The following is a 16,920-nucleotide window of genomic DNA, read 5'->3' as shown; positions in this document are numbered from 1 at the left end:
CTTTTCAGACGTTTCACTGTGGATGAGCTATTTTTGGAATATGTTTGAAAACACCAGTATATATCACTGAGTGTAAAATAGGAATACACCCCCATTCACTCCTAATGGATGTTTAGAGCAGCCAATTCATAAAACAGCATGTTTTCTGGACAGCTCAGCATATTACTGAGAGGACTGGGAATACACTTCAACACAGTACCACACCCATTTTAACCTCATAAAGCATAAAGCAATGATTCGATTAGCTCAGTCAGATGCATTACTGAAATGTTTCTCTTCTGAGATCGTAGATAGTCAACATTTTTACGCTTTTCCAGGCAGGTTTCTGGGTATTAAGGACTGGGCTGGGAAATGTTGCAGCAGAGCAGAAAACTCATTGTACAGTGCTGCTCAAAAGTTTGTGAACCCTTTAGAATTTTCTGCATGAATATGACCTAAAACATCAGATTTTCACACCTAAAAGTAGAACAAAGTGAACCCAATTAAACAAACGAGACAAAAACATTGTTGTTCAGCGTTCTCCTGATGGTGGACTCGTGAACATTAACATTAGCCAATGCGAGAGAGGCCTTCAGTTGCTTAGACGTTACGGTGGGTTCCTTTGTTACCTCGTGGACTATTACACGTCTTGCTCTTGGAGTGATCTTTGTTGGTCTCCACTGCTGGGGAGGGTAACAATGGTCTTGAATTTCCTCCTTTTGTACACAATCTGTCTGACTGTGGATTGGTGGAGTCCAAACTCTTTAGAGATGGCTTTGTAACCGTTTGAGCCTAAAAAGGTTACATCAACAACTGTTTTTCTGAGGTCCTCAGAAATTTCCTTTGTTCATCCCATGATACACTTCCACAAACATGAAGATCAGACTCGGATAGATTCCTGTTCTTTAAATAAAACAGAGTGCTCACTCACACCTGATTGCCATCCTATTGATTGAAATCACCTGACTCAAATTTCACCTTCAAATAAACTGCTAATCCTAGAGGTTCACATACTTTTGCCACTCACAGATATGCAACATTGGATTATTGTCCTCAATAAATAAATGACAGAGTATAATATTTTTGTCTCATTTGTTTAATTGGGTTCCCTTTATCTACTTTTAGGACTTGTGTAAAAATCTGATGATGTTTTAGGTCATATTTATGCAGACATATATAAATTCAAAAGGGTTCACAAACTTTCAAGCACCACTGTATGCACTATTTCTAAAGGCATAGCCACACAGAAGGCACAGGGTGGTTGTTTAGAATTACACATGATTGTGTTTCGACCAAATCCTTTCAGTATTGGGAGCTATATAACAACTACGCAGCTAATACACTCACTATGTGGTCATTCATTCTACAACAAATTATTATTCATTCATATTCACTATGGGCTTTATCTAGGTCAGGGTCAAAATGCATCTGGACCCTACCCAGAGAGCCAGGTGGCAGAATTCACTCCAGACAGGACGCCAGTTGATCACGCTGCACTCACACACATTCACACACTCGCACCTAGGGGCAATTTAGAATAGCCCGTCTTACTACCTGCATGTTTTTGGACGGTGGGAGGAAACCGGAAAACCTGGAGGAAACCCACATGTACACAAGGATATCCGAAACTCCAAGCTCAGGATCACACCGCGGACGCTTGAGGTGCTGTATCAGTTACTAAAACAAACATTGGTCCAACTCATAATTTCATGGTGCTAATGTTACATTCATGCAAAGCCATCCCAACACTCAAGGATCCTTATTTAAGCCAAACACCTTCCTGTGGAAAACTGGATGCTTTGGAATGAACGTAGGTGTATAAAAGTCAGGTGTAGCACATAATAAATACACCCTCTAACACATATACATAGTGATATTCATAGTGATACTGTACAGCTTTCTCATTACAGTAGTTAATGCGAAGAAAAAAATAGTGCAAAGCACGTGCAAGACCAAACTACAATTAAAACAAACAATCAAACAAACAAATTATACAAAAAACCAAGCAAACAAACAACGCCGGCTTCTCCAAAGCTGTGCGTAATGAAGTCTTTGGGAGAACTATACTGAATAAAAAGCACCAAACAGCTTTGACCACTTAAAGTGCACGCACTTAATGTTATTGATTATTATTAATGCATTAGAATAGTCACTTGTGCACAAGTCGCGCGTGCGATGCAGCAGAGACGCCGGTTCTTTCTTTCTTTTTCTTTTCTTTCTTTTTTTTTTTTTTTGGAAAAGCGCTCACGGACACCTCGCAAAAGAATTGACGAAGTTGATTGATACGTACATAGATTTATGCTTGCTTGACTTACCGAGCAGTGCCGCGAGCCTTAACAATTGCTCTCCAGAGCGCATTTCGAGCTTCTCGTATCGTCTCGCGCGCCTAAAAGCTGTTTCCCGTTATACAGCGCGAGTGCGTATCAGAGCGCAGCAGCAACGGGCTTTGTGTGTGTGCGTGCGTGTGTGCGTGTTCACAGATTGCGTGAAGGATAGGCTCCTATCCCTGTAGGATAAGCGGTATGGAAATGGATGGATGGATGGGTGCAGTTTGCACAATACTTAACTGGTAGCTATTAACCAGACTTACTTGTTAGCAACATAGTAGCACTAGAGCAAATCTAAAGAAACAAACATACCAGACGCCTTATACAGTATGTCTGAAAGCAGATGCGTTTTTCTTATTTTAAATAAACACTATGGTCTACGTGGTAATTCAACACTGTTGTGAAAAGTTTGTATAGTTTGAAATCTAGGGTTGATATTATGTAACATGGCACTTAAAAAAATATGCTAGTGTCAGTAGTTTTGACCTGTGTCCTGACACAACTGTGACCTAAACACATCACATCACTGTCAAATACATGTTTTGAAGTTAAGTGATAGCAGTGGTGTGATAAACATTACCACATGAAGGGGTGAATGCTTGATAACAATCTGCTTCTCGGTCACTGGAAGTAATTTGTTATTCTGACACAGACCCCTATGGAGGCCCCCTTCTCCAGCAGCTTCTCACTACATCACTTATTTGAACAAGGAGAAGATCTGCCTTCCATGTGTTTAGTGCTCAGGTGTTTAAGTCTTCAGGGGCAAAATTATTTTTCACTTTTGTTGTTGATTAATTTTCTTTAACAGCAGCTCTGACATTCATTAAGAGCCAGGCAGGAAGGGGGGGGGGGGGGGGGGGGGGGGTGGGTGCAAACTTTTAAACAGGATGATCAGTGTAAATAGTTTTTCCATTGAGTTCTTCCCTTCAGAAGCTACATAAGATAGTTCCATGTTTCCCAGAAGACAAAAAAACCGCCAAAACATTTTACACCGATCATCCTGTTCAAAAATTTACACCCTGTTGCCTCTTGATGTATCGTGTTGCCTTCTTGAGCAGCAGTGAACGTTTGCATCTTTTGTAATAGTCGTGTACGAGTCCCTCAGTCATCCTCAGTGTGAAAAGATGGATCTCAACATCATATAGCCGCTGTTGGAAAGGAGTCAAATATGCAAAATGTGCAGGACCTGGAGGATTTTTCTGAAGAACAATGGGCAAACTGCTCAGGACAAACAAGGGACTCATGAGGAACTCTCAGAAAACATAAACACAGTCGTTGATCATCCAGGTAACGACACACAGTATTAAAAATCAAGCGTGTGTAAACTTCTGAACTGGTTCATTTGTGTAAATTCAGTTATTATTGTGTCTTGTGGACTATATGTAAACATCTGTATTATCATCTGCATAATTTTCAGCTTTAGGAATTGTATTGCAGACGGTGGAGGTGAGATTCACTGAAATTATGTCAGTTGTCCCAGATGGTCACTCTGTAATGCTATATAAAACGGGTTTAATATTACACTGTTAATTCATGTTTATAGATGACAATAAGTCCCACTGTATGCTAAACCAGTGGTTCTCAGAGTTTTAGTCCGGTGGGTCCATGAATCATAACCAAGGAGTCTGTGATTTTATTTTGTTACAGTGGTGGAAACCACAATCCACTTTATCAAAGTTATATATTTAATCGTCCAAGCACCAAGCTCCAATGAGCTCTAATATGTTCAGTGGAATGTTCATGAATAGAAAGCTCTGTCACTCTATATTATTTGAACATTTTTGATAATGTTCATGAAATAAATCCATACTTACAGTTAAAAGGGTCCCTGGACACAAAAATTTTTTTTTTTTTTTTAAATGTGAGAACCCCTGTGCTAAACCACATTCGCTGAAGTTTTCACTGAAGAACCAGATATAGTCGGAAATATTTTGGGTGAGCATGCGACAGACCTCCATTACTTGTTAGCTACATAATCCTCATAGCTTGCTTGAATAATTATAGAATGTCGCGCAGCAATGTCCTAGATGAGTGAGGACATTTGGTTTAAGGTGTATATTTGAACTTTGTTGTGTATTCTTGAAAAAGGTAAAGCCCTGTTACTGTAAATCTAATGAGATAGTATGATGCGTGTAGGGAACAGGAGAGTTAAGAGTAATGTCATATAAAGTGTTCAGGATTAATGTTTATCTCTTCCCTTTGTGTCACACACGCACACACTCACACACACACACACACACACACACACACACACACACACACACACACACAAAACAATGTATCTGAACATCTCAGGAACTGCCTACGAAAGACGGTTTACATTCGAGCTTCCTGTGTCTTCCAGTCCTAATCATCCAAGGAGTGCACTCCAGGAAGTCTGTGATTAGCATTATCCTCTTACTTCTCCCCATTTTTTATGGGGGACACACCCATCTGACAAAGAAAGAGAGGTTATCATTAAAAGTGTAAGAAGGTATTATATTATGCCATGTTCTAATGCATTATCTTTTCTAAAGTAACATTCTAGCACATTTGCCTCGCATCTCCAGAGTTGAGGGTTCAAATCCTGCCTCCATCCTGTGTGCATGAAGTCCGCATGTTCTGCCCGTGCTTCGGGGGTTTCCTCCGGGTACTCCGGGTACATCCTCCCCCAGTACAAAGACATGCAGTGTAGGCTGATTGGCATCACTGAATTGCCCATAGTGTGCAATGGGTTGGGACTTTGTCCAGGGTGTCCCCCACCTTGTGCCCCAAGTTCCCTGGGATAGGCTTCAGGCTTCCTAAATGGATGGATGGATGAATGGATGGATGGAAGGAGTCACCAGTGTCAGATAAAAGTCTCTAGATCAGAGGACTTTACACTTTCTGGTTTCATTTGAACATGACAAGATGCGTTTTTTGTTGTTGTTGAGATAAACAGAGGCTTGTGAGGGAACGACTGTTGAAACAATTCTAATAAAACAAGTTAATGGAATACTTCAGCATTGTTAATTGAATCTCTAACTTCTGCATCTATAGCACAAGTTTTATTACCAAAGATAAGAATTTTAACATGTGTGGGGAAAAAAATTAACATAAAACCTGTTTACTCAAAAATCACTTTTAAAAGATCTCTAGGTTCAGTTGTTGAATTCTGTCAATAGCATTTTTTGTAAAATGCTTTTTAAAAGAAAGTATTAGTACTGAAGTGCTTCAGTAGTAGTTGTTTACTTTTGTTTTTTTTGCCTGGTGGTGCAAGAACATGACAATACACAGATTAACTTGAGCATAATTAGACTAATAAAAAGAGCCACCCAAAATCAGGCATGTGATTAGGGAATAGAAACTAATAAAAGAAGGATGTAAACAGGAGATCAACAGGAATGAGACTTCTGTGAAGAACGGCTAGGTTTCAAAACACATCTCCAAACACATACCAGAGGAAGTCAGCTTCTAAACACACATGAAAAAACATGAAATATGCATAATTTAAAGAACATAATTAGCAGTTATGATCAAGTGAAAATGTCATTTGTCAAAACACCTGGTTGATTATCAAATCCATGAATACCTAGCTTTTAATTGTTTGATAAATCTGTAAAATCCTTGCAGGCTCTTGACGACAAACAATTTCTATTGACAACTGGTGTGTTTGCTTGTTCTGGACACATCAAGCTTTCCCTCCCATTATCTGATTTTCAAAATAGTGCTTTTAAGCTGTTCTGTCTACTTCCTCACCAGGCCGCTGAGCCGTGCTGCTGACTGAGTTAAAATAATAAACCACTCTTAATGTGAATTTGTAAGATGGGAGATGGAATACAGGAAGTCGTCCCATGACAAAATAATCTGTTTAGTCATCACAGGAGTGGTGTCTGTGCTTTCTTTAAACTCATGAGCACTGTCTATTTCTGGGTTTCTTTTTTTTTACCTTTGAGGATTCGAAAGGTATGACAAGGACATGTCAGAACATAACTGCTGGATTTCTGTAGACGGCAAAGTTTACGAGAATTTATTGAATCAAAGAAGCATGATTACTGAGTCTGTGTTTACTGGGATTCTTCATCAGGACAGAATAAACAGGAAATAGTTTGCAAGATGAATCAAATGCAAAGACCATGATGATGAGAGATAAGTTGGTCAAAGGCACTTGAACAAGACAAAACTTTCAGTTTCATGGTGAGTACATAAATTATTTTAATGTGAGTTTTTTTTCTTGACATTGCTCCAAAGGTGAGAGGCAAAGCTCAGTAGATTGCTTAATCTACTAGACCTTAAATGTGGCATGCGCTTGAATAATCCATGTTGTTTAGTAGTGACTTTGTATTATACTGTAGTCGGCAATGGATTTTTTGGGTCATTTAACATTAAACACAGTCACTATTAAACACTATTAAATCACCATCAAATACCAACACTCACCAACAAACACTAATGACCATAATCAAATACCAACACTTACCAACAAACACTAATGACCATAATCAAATACCAACATTTAGCACCAAAGACTAATATACACCATCAAACACCAACATAAGGCATTAAACACAGTCACCATCAAGCACCAATATTCTTATAACAAACAGCAACATTCACCGTCAAACACTGCCATTCACTATTAAACATGAACATTCATCACCAAACTAACATTCACCATCAAAACTACCATTCAAACACCACCATCTGAGACCAAAATTTCCCATCAAACCCTAATATTCTGCATCAAACACAAACATTCACCAACAAACACTAACCAACCGTTTACACCATATTTAAATACCAGCATTCTCCATTAATTCACCAACTTTCACAAACACAGATATTCTCCTACAAACACCAACATTCATCACCAAACATGAACATTCACCATCAAACACTAACACTGACCATCCAACACTAACATTCACTCATTATCAAACACTAACATTCACCACCAGACACTAACATCCACCATTAAACGTGAATGTTCACCACCAAACAGTAACATTCACCACCAAACACTACCATTTACCATTAAACATGAACATTCACCACCAAGCACTTTCACTAATAAACACTTTCACTCACTAACATTGACCATCAGACACTAACATTTACCATAAAACACTACCATTCACCATTAAACATGAAAACTCACCATCAAACACGACCATTCACCATCAAACACTAACATTCACCACCAAACAATAACATTAACCACCAAACACTAACTTTCACCACCAAAGTCTAACATTCACCACCAAACAACAACATTCACCACCAAACAATAACATTCACCATCATGCATTACCATCAAACACTAACATTCACCACCAAACACTAACAGTGTCCATCACACACTAGCACTCACCATCAAACATGAACATTTACCAGAAAACACTAACACTCATCATCAAAAACTAACAGTCACAACTAAACACCAACATATTTAACTCCCACATTCTTCATCACACACCAGTATTTTTCATCTAACAATCGTCATCATTTAACACCAGCATTCACTAGTGAACATGGTCACCACATTAGTTTGTTTTTTGGGGAGTGTGTCTTGTCTTGGCATGATACTGTCTACAACGTCTTCCTCTATGATAAAGTCAAATGTCAACATAGCCTTACTGGTTGATAAACAATGCTGATGTTACTGTCAGAGAAGGTGGGAAAATGCTGCTGTGTATTGGTGTTTGCTGGAGAATGTTGGTGAATCTTGGTGCTTGATGTGTGTTTTTGTTTGACAGTATTATTGACTTTGTCTCGTTTTTGGTGTTTGATGGTCATGTTGAGTGTTCGGTGGAGAATTAGTGTGATTTGGTGTTTGATGGCAAAAGTCAGTGTTTGCTGAAGGATGCTGGTGTTTGAGAATGCTGGTGTGTGATGGTTAATGTTGGTCAGTCTATGTGGTATGTGGTAATGTAGTAATGTTGCTCTCTGTTGAAGAATGTCAGACTGCTGGGATTTGGTTTCTTTGTGTGATGTGGGTGTCAGACTCTTGCATTGGTGTTAATTGAAATTCTCAATGCTGGATTTGATTTAGTTTGTGGAATTCAATCCTGGTGATTTTCTCACCTATGTGGCTCACTTCGGAAGGCCTGCATTATGCACCAGTGCTGTTCGACTCCGAAAGAACATTAAATTATTTGTTGTCCTAGTAGAGCTTCAGAGAATTGGAGAAATGTTGTAATTCACTGTACTCGGACTAATGCAAACTTTAATCGAATTTCACAATGTCATTGAGGTTAATGCATAGTGGTGTACAATGCCGGTTGTCAACTCAGAGGAATTTTAATGCCACTAGGGTTTGTTTATGTCTTTGACTTTGTTGCCCACTTGTTTAGCAGCATGTGACTCTCTATTTGTGTGTGATTTGGAACAAATTAGATTGCGCTAAAAGCGATCTTCGTGACTTGCGGGATGGATGACAGAGGTATAGCTTACGCTCGTTGTGTTTGGATAATTGAGTGTTATTATACAACTGCAAACTGTGATGTCTGGGCCACGTTTCTGCAGTTAAACACAGATCTCATTTTGTCCTACCGATGGACTGATGGACAGCTGAAAAGTGGAGTATATATTTCTGATTCTGTGGTTGTTTGACAGGTCGGGGTGAGGGGGATAAAAAACACATGTTACAAACGTCTGACTGAGAGCTCTGAGAGTATCGTTTTTACCATATTTTGAGTTAAGTTATACCATTAACAATATATATTAACATTATAAGCACAGCCCACATTTGAAATAGAAAACAGGGTCAGTTACAGTAGTTGATAAAGTACAAATTTCGAAAACTAAACTGTTCTTATTCACATGCTTATTTAAGCAATTCTAGCAGTTTCTCCTTCAATAAATCACTGCTACAGGTTTAAATTTCTAGGTTGGCAGCAGATACCAAGATACTGTATTGGGTTGGGTGGGTATCATACACGAGTTTATATCATAGCTTTCCCTTGTGAAAAAAAGTATACTTAAAGTAAGTAGGGCTGAAATGGTTATATACTTAAGGTGTTATTTTGGAACCACTTTTTATATACTAATTTGTTCTTGGAATATATTGGAACTACACTTTATATACAGGGCTGATGATTTCTTCTGTTTTTGTGTATATCTCATACTAATAGTTTTAGATCTTCAATCAAAATACAACATAAATCAAGGCAACCTGAGTAAACACACAATACAGTTTATTTATTTATTTATTTTATTGAAGCAAAAAAAGTTATCCAGCACGTATCACCAATGTGAAAATCTAATTGCCCCATTATCGTTTTGTACGATTGCTATGACAATTTTTAAAATACTTTTAAAAAACTTGATCCTATGTCATTTCAAGTGTTTAATAGCATTTTGCAAAGCATTTTGGTATCTGAAGTAACACAACAAGTGAAACTTAACTGTCATTTTGTCTTGACAAACCAAGACATATAATATATGGATACTGTTTATAAAACGTTTTTTTGTCTCTTGAATGAAGTTCATGAGGCAGAATTCCAATATTTACTAAGCAATATGATCATCAGTGTTTTGTACAGCACATATTTGCATTAACATTCTGCTTTGTGCATGCACACAAGACCAAACAATCAGTAGTTTCACACCTGAAGAAAAGGACTTGGAATAATGAGTCATGTGATATGTGAGTAGGTAAACTTGGTCAGCTGACTTGAATTAGTGGTTTAAAATGGCAGGCTTTGAGCTTTTGCACTCTCTGTGCTTTGAGGTTCTAGAAGTCAGTGGTGAAGTGATATAACGGTAGGCCCAAAGCCTTCTGGCAGTCATCGGTTGAGTCATTATGTGGGGTTGCACAAGGTAACTGAAAGTGAACATTTTGCAGTGTTATTTTTTTTTCCTTGACATAAGATTGGTTTGTTTGTGACTTTATTATTTTTTTAATGCTATTTTGTAGGCTCTGGTTGCTGTTTGTTGCTTTACTTCACCTAACAGATGTAAGGGCAATTGGAGGTAAGCTATTATAAAGCTTGGAGCAGTGTCTGTTATCTTGTGTTGATGTTCTTAAATTGTGTGTCTTGTGTATATATGACCCTCAAATTATTTTTCTAACAAGTGTGGAGTAAAAGGCCTGCACAGGATTGTTATGGTGTTGATTGCAAGACCTCTCTGGATCAGCTGCAGGAAACTGCATCCTTTCCTGATGGAGCCCAAATTTCCACAGTCTTGAGGAATGAAAGTAAAATCCATGCTGGAGCTTCGTGAACAAGCATGGCTTCATGGATGAGCTTATCTTCATCTGAAGCCCTGACAAATGGCTCTTCTGGTCAATTCAAGCCAGTATTCCAAGGTGTTCATGCTTTCCAACGACAGAACACTGCTTCGCGAAGCTGAGGCTCAAATGTCTATGGCCTTTCTCAAAGACCTTCCAGCCAGTATGGTAGCTTTCAAACACAGCAAGGCACAAATGAACTGAGCTCTGCCCCTGCATTAACTGTAACCCAGCAGACAACTGAAGGTGCCATGATGGCTAATGGTCCATCCAGCTTTTCAAGCTCCTTCACTGGCTCTCAAAGCCCAACTGCCTACTGGCTGTCGCTAAGACTTTCTAGCCAATATGTTGGTTCCCAGACACAGCAAGACGCAAATCAACTGAGCTCTGCCCCTGCAATAACTGTAACTCAGCAGGCCTCTGAGAGTGCAGTGTCCAGTGGTTCTACATCTAGTACTTCAAGCTCCTACAGTGGTTCTCAAAGCCAAGGCTCAACTGTCTATGGACTGTCTCAAGGATTTTCTGGCCCCTATGGTAGCTTCCAAACACAGCAAGGAAAAAAATCAGCAGACAACTGAAGGTGCCATGACAGCTAATGGTTCCTCCACCTCCAGTCTATCAAGTTCCTACACTGGTTCCCAAAGCCAAAGTGCAACTGCCTATGGGTCATCTCGTGGGCTTTCCAATCTTTATGATGGTTTGCTTACACAGCAAGACATACAATGGCTGAGCTCTGTCCCTGCCTTAACTGTGAACCAGCAGGCCCCTGGAAGCACCATAACATCCAATGGCTCCAACATTGATGCTTCAAGTGCCTACAGTGCTCCTCAAAGCCATAGTTTGTCTCAAGGGCTTGTTGGCTGCTCTCTCAGAATAGAGTCAAAATGTCCAGCAAGTGGGGGCCTTCAATCAGCTGGTTTCTCCTCTGGAGTTGGGTCAGCAATCTTGTAAGAAGACTGTGTTCAGGGACTCATCTTCCATGATTTCCCCAAGCTTTCCTGGTAGTAAAAGCTCAGTGGGTCAAACCTTCCCTTGAAACCTTATTCATGACTTCCAGGTTACATCTCAAAGGACTCCTGCAGTGTTCAACTTGATGGTAAAGCAGTGTCTAATTATAGTGCTTTTATAATAAAATGCCTGGCTTGTCTGTCTAAATGATCTATTAAAGCATACTTGTACCCCCCCCCCCCCCCCCCCCATCTTATTTTACATCCTCCTGTTCAGTGTGGCTTTGGTTATAAAAATAATTGGTTCTGTTAACTGCATATAAATACTTAAAACAAAAAACCAAACAACTTTTGAAATGTGTTGAGAACTGGCAATAGTCCAGACTTTATCTTAATATCCAAATTAGGTGATCAGATTCCACATTACATTCATGTTTTTGACTGTATCTAACTACTTGCAACCACTTGGTCAGTGGCAAGATTGCTAATCTGCCAAAACCAAGCCCGTGTTGTGTCAAAACTTCCCCTATGACACTATCCAACACAAACATGCCATATTACTTTACAAGCGAGTTTTTAATTTTAAAAAGCTGAACTTGTGGTTTAGGTCCTTAATGATCAGTTAATATAAACTGTTGTCATGCTTATTAGGCATTGCTTTTGACTGCTTTGCATTGTTCTAGGTGGGCCATGATACTTATGTCGGGTTTTATTTTTAAGTGTGTGTATGCTCAGCAAAAACAAGAATGTCTTCCTTTTTCAGGATCCTGTATTAAGATATTTTTGTAAAATCCACATAAGCTATATAGATCTTTATTAGAAAGGGTTTAAACAATGTTCATTTTTACATTACATTTATTCACTTAGCAGATGCTTTTATCCAAAGTGACTTACAAATGAGATTTGTAATTACTTTGTATTACTCAATGAATCATAAACAATTATTGCAAATGCACCTGTGGAACAGTCTTTAATATGCAAACCATTTACAGCCAGTAGGCAATTGGTCAGTTACTTTCTTTTACGACACTGAAGAGACCTTTCTACTGAATCAGGAAAAACACCAGAAGATGCTTATGGTGCCTGCTCACCTGTGTCAACATGCTATAGGCCTGTGGCAGGGAGGTATGAGTACTGCAGATCTGGCCAGAGCATGAAACTACAATGTCTGTAATGTAAGATGCTTAAGACAGTGCTGCAGGGAGTCAGGAAGGACAGCTGATTGTCCTTGCAGTGGAAAATTATATGTATGTGACCATATGTCGTCCCCCCCCCCCCCCCCCCCCCCCAAAAAAAAAAAAAAAATTAAAAAAAAAAATTAAAATGCCTTGGTGGAACAGTCACTGTACAGTAATACATGGTAAAATTACTATATTTACACTTTGCAGTGAGAGGGGCCTTATACAATATCATACCTGTTGACTTCTTGACAAACCCGGAATAAGGATGCCACTGTGTCCCGGCTGAGATTTGGTTGTTCTCGTTCGCCTCCCTGTATGATAGCCTGTGGTTTATGACATGGTCTATGATAGTATCTCTTATTTCATCAGGTACCCTAGCTCTGGCCCTTCTTTGAGTGCCACCACGCATTCTAACTCCTCTCTACTACGTTGTTCTTGTCCAGGCATTCCTCACCCTTGCCCTTGTCCCACTCATCTCCCTTGTCCTGGTACTAGTCTTCCTCTCCCTTGTGTAGGCATTTTTCTTACTTTCTTTTTGTTGCTCTATATTGTTCCTTTTCCACACAAGATTAGCCCAAGAGGTCCTCTTTTACTGTATACCACATGGGCATGCAATTGAAAGAACATCAACACCTGAGTGTGTTTCCTAGATGGGAATAGATTAAGTAGTAGGTAAAAAGATAAGTATAAAGTGAAACAATATACTTGAAGCATTCTATATATAATTCAAGTAAACTGTTAAATTATACTTCTTTTTCACAATGGCTACATTCCTACTAGTCTCTAATGTTTTCTGTTTTCACCATCATAACCTAGTTTTATAAACGGCTTCGTGTGGTTAGTGGTGACTCAGCATTACCGGCGATTTAATACGGAACATCCACTGGTATCCACTAAGTGCCACACGATGAGAAGCAACCACATTAACCAAATTTCTACGTTTTAAAAATGATGTATTTTACATTTGTGCTTATTTAATAAAAAAGAAATGCTTAACCAACTGGAGAACCGTAAAAATCCAGAAAAGTACTTGCAATGGCCATCTCATTCTCCAGTCTCTAACTACAACCATCTGTTTTGTTATCAATGAAAAATTCTTAAATGTTAAGAATAAGGCAAAATAACAGGCAGCGTCAAGCTTTAGACTTTTAGCTACTCTATTCCAGGCAGTGTTATTCAGCTTATCTAGCTCACACAGTCTAAGTATCCTGGAGATTAGTGACTTCCTCAGCTCGTGCTGCGACTTATCACTTAACCTTTCAACCCGTGAAACATTTTTTGCTCCCATGTCTCAGAGACACTTCCACAGCTCAGGTTAGTTTTTAACCTCTAGCGCATTAAACCTCACCTCTGATCTGCCTTAACACACTGCAGAGGTATCTAGACACGCACAGATGTTACAGATTTCCAGATCACCCTTTATTACTGTTTATTACTTTTTTATCACCCTTTATTACTAGGTTTGTTTGTGATAGTTTGTGGCTAGCTAATTATAGCTAGTATGTTATGTATTCTGTTTGTATTACATTAGCTACTTACTTGTAACACAGTGAGATAGTTAACCATGAAGCTAGGCAACAAGTTACATACACTGTCTGTGAAGTTGTCTTATGTTAGCTAGTAAACTATGACAGAGACACCTAACACCTTACATTTGTAAATGTATTCCTCAGAGAGCCAGTTCTGTCCATCATGGGCCCCAAAATCTATATAGGTAGCCTCCTTCTGTAGTTTTGAAATGTCCATGATTACAAATGACGAACTATTTACACATGTAAGAGAGTGTATCGTGTGTTTCCTGCACTATGTGAGAACAGTTCACAGTTTTCTGAGTGTGTGTGTATGAGTTGCTATTGTTATTGTGTTTACTGGAGGTCCTGCTAGAAGTTCTGGTTGAAAGAAGAAAACGGAAGTTGACATAATGCTGGGTTTGGCAACTGCTTCCGAGAAGCTGTTGAGGAATTGGACCAGTATTTGCACTCGATAATGAATTACTGTGCACACTATTAATTAATGAATTAAGAAATTAAAACCATTCATATTTTTTATAAGTCATTTTTAAAAGGCGGAGGTGAAGAACACCACAACATGAGTGTTTTTAAGAGTCTACACCTCCGAGTTACAGCCGGAGCTAGTATATTGGATTGGTTCCCTCCGACCTCCCAAAAACATGACGGTAGTGAACTGACGATGCAAATTGTTCTCTCTAGGTTCTATATAAATAAAGTCTACTATTATGTGAGCAGTGTGAATAACTACATGAGATTTCTCTACCAGATTCAGTAACAATCCTCTGAATTTGATGTGACCTCAGTCACTGCCTTCATATTGCATCAGCCACATTGTTACTGTGTGAAGCACAAAGCAACAGGATGCAGCTTCCGGCCTTTGTGCAGTCATTCAGCAACTACTGATGATACACTTCCTTTTTATTTTTTATCAAACAGAGTAGATAAAGTATTTAAGCTACACCATTTTAAGGAATAGCGGTGCTTTTCAAATGAAGAGGTGAATTTATACTTTCGACAGCGGAAGGTGAACACACAATATGATCAGCTTTTAAAGCGATTAATGTTGTAATTACACTTTTGCTGGGAAATATGGATGCCAAGGATAAGCTACTTAATTTTGTCGGTTATGATTTAGCTAGCTCATAGCTGAGCTGCCACTGTAGATGATGTAACAACAGTGGAAAGTGAAAACAAGTCAAATCAGTTGGGAATATCTACCAGTTAGGAATAAGACTCACTTAGATGAAACTGACACTGTAGTAACACTTGCTGTAGGCGTCCTCACTTGAGACAGATAAGTAAGATGGTGGAAAAGGAATAGAGGAGAATGCAAGTCAACAAGTGTGTATTAAAGCAAGGATTGGAAAATAGGCCCTGATTCCACTGCCTTATTTAGCCTCTGTGCTGAGGTAGTGCTTTCCGAGAAGGAGTGTGTTCTGTTTCCGGGCTTGATACGTTTGTTCCCTGGACTATGAAGCACTTTATTTGGATAGGCTCCTGTATCCACATTTAAATAATGTCCAACCATGTTTAGTGGAAAGAACCTAAAACTGTTCTGGGTGCTGTTTCTGATCTCTAAATAAGGGAGGATGTGTTCACCATATGGCTATGAGGAGAATGTAACACGTGACTTTGGTAGTGCCCTTTAAATCGTTGACATAATGGAAGATGTGTCAAGAAATGTTTACTAGACATACCATAACAATCACGTTTATTTGTGCAGAAGCTGTTGGATTCATTTTTATCTCTGTTTAAGCCTGGAACCTCTTCCTAACCTCCCTCTATCAAAGTTATGATTATACAGTGCAGTGATATACTGAACATATAATATAGGAATATGCAGAAAACTGGAGGTTGGACCACACACTCAGAATATTCATATTTAGAATAAGACCTGTTCATAAATCATGTAAATAACTCAGTTCCAGTGAAAGAAGTGTGGCCTCTGAATCTGTCTCAGTGAAGGAGGTGTGGCCTCTGTATCTGTCTCAGTGTAGGAGGTGTGGCCTCTGTATGTGTCTCAGTGAAGGAGGTGTGGCCTCTGTATCTGTCTCAGTTAGGAGGTGTGGCCTCTGTATCTGACTCAGTGAAGGAGGTGTGGCCTCTGTATCTGTCTCAGCGAAGAAGGTGTGGCCTCTGTATCTGTCTCAGTGTAGGAGGTGTGGCCTCTGTATCTGTCTCAGCGAAGAAGGTGTGGCCTATGTATCTGTCTCAGCGAAGGAGGTGTGGCCTCTGTATCTGTCTCAGCGAAGGATGTGTGGCCTCTGTTTCTGTCTCAGTGAAGGAGGTGTGGCCTATGTATCTGTCTCAGTGAAGGAGGTGTGGCCTCTGAATCTGTCTCAGCGAAGGAGGTGTGGCCTCTGTTTCTGTCTCAGTGAAGGAGGTGTGGCCTATGTATCTGTCTCAGTGAAGGAGGTGTGGCCTCTGAATCTGTCTCAGCGAAGGAGGTGTGGCCTCTGTATCTGTCTCAGCGAAGGATGTGTGGCTTCTGTTTCTGTCTCAGTGAAGGAGGTGTGGCTTCTGTATGTGTCTCAGTGAAGGAGGTGTGGCCTCTGTATCTGTTTCAGTGAAGTCGGTGTGGCCTCTGTATCTGTCTCAGTGAAGTCGGTGTGGCCTCTGTATCTCTCTCAGTGAAGGAGGTGTGGCCTCTGTATCTGTCTGTCTCAATGAAGACAGAGCTTTGTGACTTTTTACTTTTGTCCAGTTTCTGAAATCGGCACAGCCGTTTAAGGTTAGTAAGTGATGATGTAGGCATGCAGTTTGCATGAAGCTAAACTGATAGCT

At 39.5% G+C, this 16,920-nt stretch overlaps 2 protein-coding genes across 3 annotated transcripts in view; one reads left to right on the top strand and one right to left on the bottom strand.

The window, feature by feature from the left end:
• Window positions 1-2,458, bottom strand: part of itga1 (integrin, alpha 1) — a 67,536-nt gene extending 65,078 nt beyond the window's left edge. The window contains exon 1 of the mRNA XM_017489212.3: window positions 2,295-2,458. Within this exon, the coding sequence (XP_017344701.1) occupies window positions 2,295-2,337 (43 nt within the window). The 5' untranslated portion in view covers window positions 2,338-2,458. The remainder of the gene's footprint in view (window positions 1-2,294) is intronic.
• Window positions 2,459-9,977: 7,519 nt separating this feature from the next.
• Window positions 9,978-16,920, top strand: part of LOC108277113 (serine-rich adhesin for platelets) — a 37,882-nt gene continuing 30,939 nt past the window's right edge. Inside the window, exons 1-3 of one of the 2 annotated variants that reach the window (XR_001815075.3) lie at window positions 9,978-10,085; window positions 10,183-10,238; window positions 10,342-13,387. Coding sequence is in view for 1 of the 2 variants with exons in the window: in XM_053686846.1 (XP_053542821.1) it covers window positions 10,069-10,085 (17 nt within the window). In the remaining variant the exon portion in view is untranslated. Of the gene's footprint in view, window positions 10,086-10,182; window positions 10,239-10,341; window positions 13,388-16,920 lie in introns of those variants that run through there. The other variant, XM_053686846.1, reaches the window with a different exon arrangement.

The sequence above is a fragment of the Ictalurus punctatus genome, chromosome 16, assembly GCF_001660625.3.
Source record: "Ictalurus punctatus breed USDA103 chromosome 16, Coco_2.0, whole genome shotgun sequence".
NCBI classification, from domain to species: domain Eukaryota; kingdom Metazoa; phylum Chordata; class Actinopteri; order Siluriformes; family Ictaluridae; genus Ictalurus; species Ictalurus punctatus.
This window is presented reverse-complemented; position numbering and strand designations above follow the sequence as displayed.